At 32.5% G+C, this 10732-nt stretch overlaps 1 protein-coding gene and 1 long non-coding RNA gene across 2 annotated transcripts; both read left to right on the top strand.

Annotated features, from left to right (window-relative positions):
* The first annotated feature begins 541 nt into the window (after window positions 1-541).
* On the top strand, window positions 542-2508 carry LOC107943253 (NAC domain-containing protein JA2L). The gene is made up of 3 exons (XM_016877000.2): window positions 542-862; window positions 960-1228; window positions 1758-2508. The coding sequence occupies exons 1-3, from the start codon at window positions 682-684 to the stop codon at window positions 2331-2333; spliced, it is 1026 nt and encodes a 341-aa protein (XP_016732489.2). The 5' UTR covers window positions 542-681; the 3' UTR covers window positions 2334-2508.
* Window positions 2509-3855: 1347 nt separating this feature from the next.
* LOC121227886 (uncharacterized) lies at window positions 3856-5551 on the top strand. The gene is made up of 3 exons (XR_005925411.1): window positions 3856-4349; window positions 4459-4502; window positions 5231-5551. It is a non-coding gene; the product is annotated as an uncharacterized lncRNA (long non-coding RNA).
* The last annotated feature ends 5181 nt before the right edge of the window (window positions 5552-10732 follow it).

Below are 10732 nucleotides of genomic sequence, written 5' to 3'. Positions count from 1 at the left end.
ATATATAACATAAAAAAAGTAATCATTTTTTTAAATTTCTTTGAGTTTATGAATTTTAAGCAATTTTAAGGTATGTATCAAATATTTTTAATTTATATTAATAAATAGTTGGATGCGATGGTGAGTTACATTACGCTCTCAATAGAAGAATTTAAATTTAAACTTTAAAAATAATATTATTAAAAAGAATAATTATAAACTTAAACATAAATTACAAAACCGACATGAAGAATATAAAAAAAACTAATAAATTACATGAATTTTAGTTGCTGGACAATTTAGGGGGTGAAGCAAAATAAAATGGGAAAAGGACACGTGTCTAAAGAACTGATGACTCACTTTTGTAAATTTTCGTGATGGTTCATGCACCCTCTTGGTCGGATAAGGTCGGCCGCTTGATGATAGGCACGTGGCATTCTTTCAATGGTGATAAAAATAAAAGTGGGTCGCATTTAGAAAAAAAAAAACAACGAGACAAGGACGTCCGTACTTTCTCACACTCACTTTTTAATAACTATCCATTTTCTCTTCTATTTAAATACCTTTCCAACCCCCCAATCTCTAATAGAAAATAGAAAAAAAAAAAAAACATTTTTTTAATTTTTCTTATTCTATTTATCTCTCTAGCTAAAACAAACTACTCTTTAATTTTCTGTTTGGTTGTCGAGAAAATTTTGAAGCATGGGAGTCCCGGAAACTGATCCATTGGCTCAATTGAGCTTACCACCGGGGTTTCGGTTTTATCCGACGGATGAAGAGCTTTTAGTACAATATTTATGCAGGAAAGTTGCAGGGCATCATTTTTCTCTACAAATCATTGCTGAAATTGATTTATACAAATTTGATCCATGGGTTTTACCAAGTAAGTTCAACCAAATGGTTTACCTTTTCTTTCCTGTTTGGCTTATTATGAAATGTTATTTCTTTGGCTAATCAATGTATATTATTATTTTTCATAGGTAAAGCTATATTCGGTGAAAAAGAATGGTATTTTTTTAGTCCGAGAGATCGAAAGTATCCGAACGGGTCACGACCCAATAGAGTCGCCGGTTCCGGGTATTGGAAAGCTACCGGAACCGATAAAGTTATCACGACCGATGGCCGAAAAGTTGGTATCAAGAAAGCTCTGGTTTTTTACGTTGGAAAAGCACCTAAAGGGACTAAAACGAATTGGATTATGCATGAATATAGATTGTTGGAAACTTCCCGTAAAAATGGTAGCTCCAAGGTAATTTTACTTCATTATTTCTAAACCTTTTAGCTCGTATACCTCCAACATCATTCAAGCATATATATAGTTATTATATAATAATAATTACAACCCGACTCAGAATTCGATTCAGAATTCAACTCGATTACTCAACCTATATAATAAAATTCTAATGCACGGGATTAGAGGTTTCTTATTCCTCTCTGTTTCTGGTTTTCTGCTCTTGGAAAATGAAACCACTCAACTCCATCTTATTTCATAACCGTTGATCGAGTGTATCAACAATAGTAAATGGAATATGATTAATTTTTCAAATTTTAATATTTTCAAAGAATTTTTTCCTTTTTTTTTAATTATTATGTCATCCGTTTTTTTAAAAAACTCTTTTTTAATATATAAAATATATATATATATATAAATTTGGGTTTTCCTAAAATTTTTAATAAATAATAATAATTTAGAAGATATTCATTATCAATCATGTGTGCAGAATAATACAATCGCTTGAAGAATTATTTTTTAATTTAATTTGATTTATTTGTTGTAGTTGGATGATTGGGTATTATGTAGAATTTACAAGAAGAATTCAAGTGCTCAAAAATCATTATCATGTGTTTCAAGCAAAGAGCATAGTAACAATGGCTCTTCTTCTTCTTCTTCCCAACTCGACGATATGCTTGAGTCATTCCCCGAGTTACACGATCGTTACTTTGCTTTGCCTCGGATGAACTCGTTGAAGACACTTCAAAACGATGACAAAACGGGGTTTCACAATCTGGGCAGTGGGAATTTAGATTGGGCGAGTCTTGCAGGGCTTAACTCGGTGCCTGAGTCTGTTCCCAGTGGACAAACTCAGACTCAGGGGATTCAAAGTTATGTAAATAATGACCTGTATGTACCCACGATGCCGCCTACGCTAACCCAGATGGATATGTCAATGAGTAAAGTTGGTAATTCGGTGGAAGAGGAAGTACAGAGTGGACTCAGAACTCAGCGAGTTAACAACTCAGGGTTTTTTCAACAGAACTCTAGTGGGTTGATGACCCAGAACTTTTCTAACTCAATTGACCCGTATGGATTCCGGTACCCGACTCAGCCTGGTGGGTTTGTGTTTAAGCAATAAAAAGTTGAAAAAACAGAGAGGGGGAAAGAGGTATGGAATTCAAGAGGGATTTCAAAACTTTGTATACTTGGTTGGAATTCTTTGGGCTAACCTATTGCTGTTATTTTTGAAATGTAACAAAATGAAAATCCGCAAACTGATGAATTGAAATTTAATAAATTTTCATTTATAATTTGTTTTCGAGAAATACATTTAAATACATTTTTTTTATTTATTGTAATAATAACAATGTTAATTAAATTACGGTTCAATCAATAAATTATTTATACATTTATAAAATGCTTGCAATAAAATCAAATTTTGGTTGGCATTTTCTTCCATCATCTTTCTACATATTTTTGTCAATTGGAAAATGTTACTATGTCAATTTTTTAGGCACCTACCAGGGATTTAAATTGCGGTCGCGGTCGCGTTTTTGGTCGCATTGCGTTTATCGCGGTTGCGGACATAACGGATGCTATTGCGATCATTGCAGGTATCGCGGTTGTGAATTTTACATTACTTATTGTGTATTGCGGGTATAGCGGGTTTCGACAGTAGCAGTTTCGGACGGTGCCGCTACCGCTATATAACGGCCGCTATTTCGATAACGGACCGCTATTTAAATCCCTGGCACCTACCTTGATAGTAAATCTAATATTGTACACAATTGAAAATATGGTCAAATAAACACACACACAAAAAAAATGAAAATATTTTATTGTGTAACCCTTGTCTTATCTATGAAGACAAAAAAAAAGAAAAGAAAAGAAATCATTTATCTTATGGATTTTGTTTTGTTTATTTGACCATATACCAAGTTGAAGATAGTTGATATTTTCTAGTTTAATGTAGATTCGGGTTAATCATAGTATCATGTTAGCATTGGAAAATTTTTGTCATAAAGTTCAATAAATTCTTATTCTACCACTAATTCGATTGATGTAACATCTATTTCTATGGTTTAAGATATAGAATTATAAAACATTTCTTAAATGATTAAAGGTACCATGAATATGAATGTCATTTCATTAAATTTTCAATCATTTTTTTTTTGTATTTTCCTTATAGGATGAGAGGCACGTAAGCAGGGGGTTTTACCTCTAATAATGGAATTTTTTTTCTCAAAATTAGGATAATCATCGTCGATAATAGTGATTAATCCCTTAATTATAGGTATTTTTCGAAAAGAGAAATAATTGATCATGAAATATGTTATATTCTTATAAAAATTAATATTTTTGTTCCTTCAATTATTATTATACTCCCTAGAGCTTCGACACATGTCAATATTATGAGCTGTAGGGATTGGCCTCTCTACGCTTCGACATCTTCCCAGACCAAGCTACTCATTCTCTCCACCTAACCCCTCGTATTTTCAGTTAAAAAATTGGACCACCCGCTCTGTGGCCTTGGCCACTTGGTACCATGACAAGACCATCTGCTCATCAGGATACTAATATTCATTAAACTAATTAATAAATTGATTAAGACAAATGTACATATTAATTAATAATATAATTATAAGGAGCATAAATATTGTTCTCTCAAAGACTATAATTACTAGTAATTTATTTTTTTTTTCTATTTTATTTTGTTTTCCCTTAACCCACGTTTTGGCTTTTGTTCCCCCACTTTGCGCCATTTTGCACATTCCCTGCTTCTGCAATCTGTTTGTTTCTTTTTCAATTCAATTTTGTGCTCCTTATAGCCTCTCACGTCTGTTCTTGTTCCTTTCGTTGCTGCTGATGCTTTCAAATTCTTGTGTTCCATATTCCAATTTTTCAAGTATTTTTTAATCTGTTTTGGGTTTTTTTTAGTTGGTTTTCAATCCATAAAGGTAAGGTTGATCGCTTTTACTCGATTTTGTTGTTGCAAGTGTTCGTTAAGCATGTGCGTTGGTTGAATTTCAGGTTTATGGTACAAAAGGTGTATTTTGGATTAACTAATTAATTCAGTTCATTTTAGGGGATTTTCATGAGACGATTGGCGATCTTCCAACGACCTAAATTTCGTGTTATTGTTGTACGTTAAATGGTAAGGGTTTTGATTATGTTTTGGAAGGTTTTAGTTAGTTGTTTGTGAACAGCTTTCGTTTAAATTCGCAAATTGTTACTGAGTTAGGTTGTGTTAATTATTGGTTTAGGTGTGGAATTATTCGGTTGTGGAATTACATCAGAAATTATTCAGGTGTGTACCGAAAATACTAAAAAATAGTAGTTGGCGAAAGTCGAAAAAGTTCATTATCAACGCCACACGACTGTGTGGTAGAACATGGGTGATGCACGAACTGGGCTATTTAGGCTGTGTGGGCCACACGGGCTGGGCCGTGTGTGCCATACAGCATGTGGGGCCAAAAATCTTAAATCTTTTCTAGGGTCGTATACGTTGTTTCGATCGACTATGGACTTTCTGTATGGTCGATATGAGATTAAATGTGCTGTAAAATATGAAATCTAGGCAACTATTTGCATGAATTTCGATATCTGTTCGTATAACTAAATTGTCACATGTTGATTAAACCTTTGTATCTGTTATGCTATGTGGTTATACTGTGAGCATGTTTGATATATGTTATATTTTGTATTTGCATTTAGGATGGGGTATATTAATATGTGGAGGAAGTGTTTAGAATGCGATAGTTCACCTAATGACCTTGCAACTTAGCTGCAACTATTTTGTAAAATTTCCTAACAACACTAAGTGGTGTGTAAGGTTGAATGGTGTTTTACACCAATATGGTGTGTTGGGATAGACAAAGTTGGTGTGTAGCAGTTGGGGGTAGGATTATAGGTTTGTATCTACCCCGTTATAAATATGTTTCTAATAAATCTGTTTGATATGCATTTAACTGTTTTAAGTTATTCGTTATACACTGAATTTCAAAAATTCACTCTCCGTTTGATTAATATTTTCAGGTAATCCTCACATTTTGGCGGGTCAGTGCAAACGGGAGCTCAGTTAATGTAATAACCTATTTAAATTGATTTATCTAAATTTTGGTATTTTGGTTCTATAAATTTTTGGACCCTCTAAACTTTTTAGACGGTTTAGATTTTTAAACTTTATTTCCATATTTTGCTTTACTACTCAAATGTTTTAGTTGACAAAATTCGCTTTTCTATAAAATTAAATGCTTTCAAACAATGAACTGTGTTTCTCAAATATTCCTTTTATACAGTTTTTTGTTGCAAAAATTAGAAGTTTTAGAAAATAAAAATAAAACAACATTTTCGGTAAATAGAACAACAAGAAATGATTTTGAACAAAATTGAAATTATGAAAATGTATGACGATTTTCGAGTTATTCAAAAACTAAATTTTCAATTATATTAAATAACAACTTTAAATTTAACCATAACATCTATACTAGATTTAGAGTGTTACATAATTAATTATTAACATAAAATACATATAAATATCATATCAATAAAGTTAACAGATATTAAATTTTTTATGTATTTTAAAATAATTTAACAAATAATGTAAATTTAAAAATTGAAAACATCGAAAAATTGAATTGTTTTATAAAGTTAACCACAAATAATAACACGTAGGTAAAGACAGAAAAGTGGGATATTTTTTTTGTTCTTCTCAATCCGTTAGATCAATAAAGATGAGAAAATCAACGGTCACAGATGTATCAGGTGTTAAACAAGCATAGGCTGAAACATGTAAAATGATAACTACTAGGTTTTTTTTTTTTTGTTAAACTCCAAAAAATATGTATAATTGAGCCGTGTTCAAGATATGCATTGACTGTTCATTGTCCTTGCCACATGGATTTCTTCATTATACACACATAGGTAATGAGATCTATCCCAAAAGTTTTTATATTAAGAATTAAATTATATTTTATTTTTAAATTAATTTTTATATATTAGATTGAAAAGGAAAGTTATATTTTTGTTAAATATTTTATCTATTTTTACAGTTAAAAATCGTTTATTATATGTCAGCATAATGTATATGTAGTACGTTAAATGTAAATTATATGATTATTCCGTCAGCTATATCAAATTTTAATAGTAAAAATTGATAAAAATTTTAACAAAAAATTTAATGTACTCTTTATTTTTTTATCACAAAGACCTAGATTAAATTCAGAATCGAATAGATGGAATCTCATGACATCCTTTTTAGTTTTTACTTTAATCTTTACATATAATTTATATTAGCTTGTACACGTGCGGTGCATAGATTAGTTGTATTTAATAATAGCATAATGGCTTATGACTTATTTGACTTTCTAACTTTTAAAAAAATTCATTTACCCCTCCATTTATTTTTCGTCTATTTTAATTCTTGAACTTGAATTGTTGTCAAATCATCTCAAAATGGATGGAAAAGTTAACGTTAACAATTAAATAATTTTTTAAAAATAAAAAATATTTTAATATATTTTAAAATTTTAAAATATTTTTTTTAATTTTTTTAATTTTAAAAAAATTAATTAATTACTTATGTGGCATTCACACGACAATCTATGTTAGCAAAGTTAACAAATGTTAATTTTTTCATTCATTTTGGGATAGTTTGACAAACAACACAAACTTAAGGGCTAAAGAGGTGAAAAATTAAATGGACTAAAATGATTTTTTTATAAAATTAAAAGACCAAATAAATCATTATGCTAACAATAATTTATATATATCAAATAATTTAAAATTTTCTTACAAATTTATAAAACCTTTTGATAAATAATAAGCAATGTTTATGAATAAAATTGTTAATATATAACAAGCAATGTTGATAAATCAACTGAATAACCTAATAAATAAATTAACTGTGAATTTATAAATAAGATTGTTAAAAAAGTAATAAGTAATGCTCATAACTCAACTTATTATTTTATAATATACATATCTCAAAGTTTGATTTATATTTAATTGATTAGAATCTAGAAAAATAATGTAAGTATTTATATGCATTAATATTAATACAGAAGTAAGTGGGTTCGAGTGTATTGAAGCGTATTATTCTCCTATTTATAAGTTGAAGAATAGCTATGAATAATTCTAAATATTGTATCAAAAAAGAACAAATACGATCAAAATCTATAATGAAATTGTTTAAATATAAGGTTTAAAACACTTTACTTGAGGACACCTTTTTTTCTTTTTCTTTTTTGTATTTTATATGAAAATGATTAAATATCATATTTGATTCCTTCACTATCCCTACAATTAAGACTTAATCTCTATATTTGAATTTATATAATTTTCTCTCTATTTTTTATATTGTCTCCTTCTATTTACATGTAGCACACCCAAACCATGGTCCCTTATCTTTTTTTTCATTTTACTAAAATGATTAAATTTCAATTTTGGCCCCTTTAATATGTTTAAAATTGAGATTTAATCTCTATACTTTAATTTTTAATATAAATTAGTCTTTATATTTTTATAATGTTATTAATTAATCTAAATAATTAATATTTAAAACATTATGTTGTTATATATAATTTGAATACCCTTATAGTCTTATAAACGAACAAGTGATTTCCTATTTCTTTTAGGCTTGTGTAAGTCTTACCCTTTGTAACACCCCAAACCCGGCCTGGATGTTCTGGCCGAATCTAGCAAAGTCACATGAGAGTGTTTTAGAAAAAATGTATTGACCTTCAAATCGTTTCATTTATTAGCTTTTACTCGGTTTGGGAATCCGAGTTCTAATTGATTTGATTCAAACCATCTCTTTTAAGCGGAAACTTTTGAAACCCAAATAATTAGTTTTAAATAAAATCATTTTTATTTATGAAAATATTAGTTTTTAGGAAAACTGTGTTTTGATGAGTTGCAGTTTAAATAATCACAAAACCGTAATAAGTCCCGAATGAAAACCAAACAGTCCAAGTCCAGAATTATATCAAAAACCCCAAATAAATAATTAAAAACTGGATGTAATCGGAAAAAAACAGTTTAAATATTTAAGTGTAGCCACCCATAAGATCTCCGCCTCACCGATCCATCAAGTCTGGGGATTACCTACATAGATTAAACAGAAAAAGGGTGAGTTTTAGTAACTCAGTGTGTAATCCCTTCAGAAAAACATGCATACAGGCGTATATCAGATCATAATCATAATCAGTCTGGACCGGAGCCCCTTACAGAAATCAGTGTAGGCCTTAGCCCACTCAGATGCAGAATCAATCATATATATTAGGGCATTGGCCCATCTCAGATACAATATGCAAAACAGAACAGATTAAACAGAGTCCTACCCACTAGCCTTTACACACCAACTTCGTCCAACCTTACACACCATGTGGGGATAAAATCGACCCATCCATCCCTACACACCATGCTGTACTGAATGCGGCACATAATCAGATAATTGCAGCTTTGCTGCCACATATTAGGCTTAGGAGCCTTTCAAAATACTTCCTCCATATACATTAACCCAACCCCGATGCAATGCAGCATACAATACATGGCAAGCAAATAAGCAATTATTAGATCATACATACAAACCGGTGAGCATGCTAAAACAAGTATAAACATAGTCAAATCACGAAATCAGGGGTCAAGTAACTCTTACCGACCTTACAGTAGGTCCTAATCAACATGGGCGACCTGAGAAACCTTTCAGATTCAGAGTGTTTTAGAAAATTGGGCTCACACGCCCATGTAGCCTACCCGTATGGGCCCACACGCCTGTGTGGCCCACATGGCCCAAACTGGCCTTGGCCGTATAGATCACACGGCCTGGACTAGAATTCCACACGCCCATATGGTTCGCTCGTGTGGTTCACTCATATGGGCCCACAAGCCCGTGTTGCCCACAAGGCCTAATTGGTTGAGCCTGTGTCTCGCACATAGCTTTACCGACCATCATACGATCGTGTCATGCATCCGTGTCTTGCGCGCACAGCCTGACTCATCAATCACACGCCCGTGTACTGCCACACGGCCTACCACATGCTGGTGTAGCGTCGACAGTTTTGTTTTTCAGTTTCGTCGATTCTTGTTTTCTGTGTTTTCGGTTACACACCTGGTTCCAAAACGATATTCAAGAAACCCCGATGCACTCTAAAACCAACGATAAAATAATGTCCCTAATGCTCTACTCTCCGCAGCAGCACAAACTGATTACTGTTCTTCGCCTAAACCAAAAGTACCAAAACGATTTCCTTAGAAACTAACCAATAAACAATCGACAAGAGGCAACAAAAATCATTCTTACTGAATACACACGATTGAACGCGGCATAAAAAAAGATGATCTTGACTACAGAATTCGAAAAAAAAAGAGAGGGAGAAAGAAAATGCAGATTCTGCAGAGGGAAAAAGAGATAATCAAAACGTCAAAATTGGGGAAAGAGGAAAGAACCGAATAGAGTTCCAAATTAGATTTTCTGATAACCTCCCACTTTTCCCCCAGTCCCCACATATCCACCACTCAATTGTCCATTGAAATTAAAACTCTTAAATGCCACCGAGCAAAAATAATCCCCTTTGCCCACTCCAAGAATCGAATACAAGACTTCCAGCATATTAACACTCCACTTAACCACTAGACCAGTAGGCCCAATCTGATATGTTTTTACAATTAAACGAATAAAAACCTACTGAACAGAGATAGGGCTTAAATCTAAAAGAACCCAAAATTTGCCCAAGTCATGGCTTGAACCTGAGATCACACACACACACCCAGAACACTTAACCATTGAAGCAGATACACATGTGTGTCAATTAATCGCAAAATCAGAAACATAAAATTTGGGCCGTTACAACTCTACCCCCTAAAAAAAATTTCGGCCTCAAAATTAGAAACTACTTTCAGTCGATCTCTAATCAGTCGAACCTTATCTTCAATTTCACAGACCAATTCTGGACCCAGAACACGTTGCTCACTCAACTCAATCCAGCACAAGGGAGTGCGACACTTACGACCGTACAAGAGCTCGTAGGGTGCCATCTGTATGCTAGATTGGTAGCTGTTATTGTAAGCAAACTCCGCCAAAGGCAAGTAATCCTCCCAACTACCTCAAAAATCGATAACACAGCTCCTCAACATGTCCTCTAGTATCTAAATAACCTTCTCTGACTGACCATCTGTCTGAGGATGAAAAGTAGTACTGAAGTCTAACCTTGAACCCAGAGCCTCATGCATTTATTTCCAGAACCGAGACGTGAAACGAGGATCCCTATCAGAGATGATCGAGATAGGTATCCCATAAAGCCTCATTATTTCAGAGATGTAGAGTTTAGCTAACTTTTATAGAGAAAAGTCTGTCCTGACTGGGATGAAGTGCGCAGATTTGGTCAATCGATCCAAGATGATCCAGATAGAATCCTTCTTAGTGGGTGTTTGATGTAACCCACAAATGAAATATATCGTTACTCACTCCTATTTTCATAACGGTATCTTAACCGGCTACAACAAACCTAAAGGTAACTGATGTTCAGCCTTAACCTG

Source organism: Gossypium hirsutum, chromosome A04, assembly GCF_007990345.1.
Source record: "Gossypium hirsutum isolate 1008001.06 chromosome A04, Gossypium_hirsutum_v2.1, whole genome shotgun sequence".
In the NCBI taxonomy this organism is placed as follows: Eukaryota; Viridiplantae; Streptophyta; class Magnoliopsida; order Malvales; family Malvaceae; genus Gossypium; species Gossypium hirsutum.
This window is presented reverse-complemented; position numbering and strand designations above follow the sequence as displayed.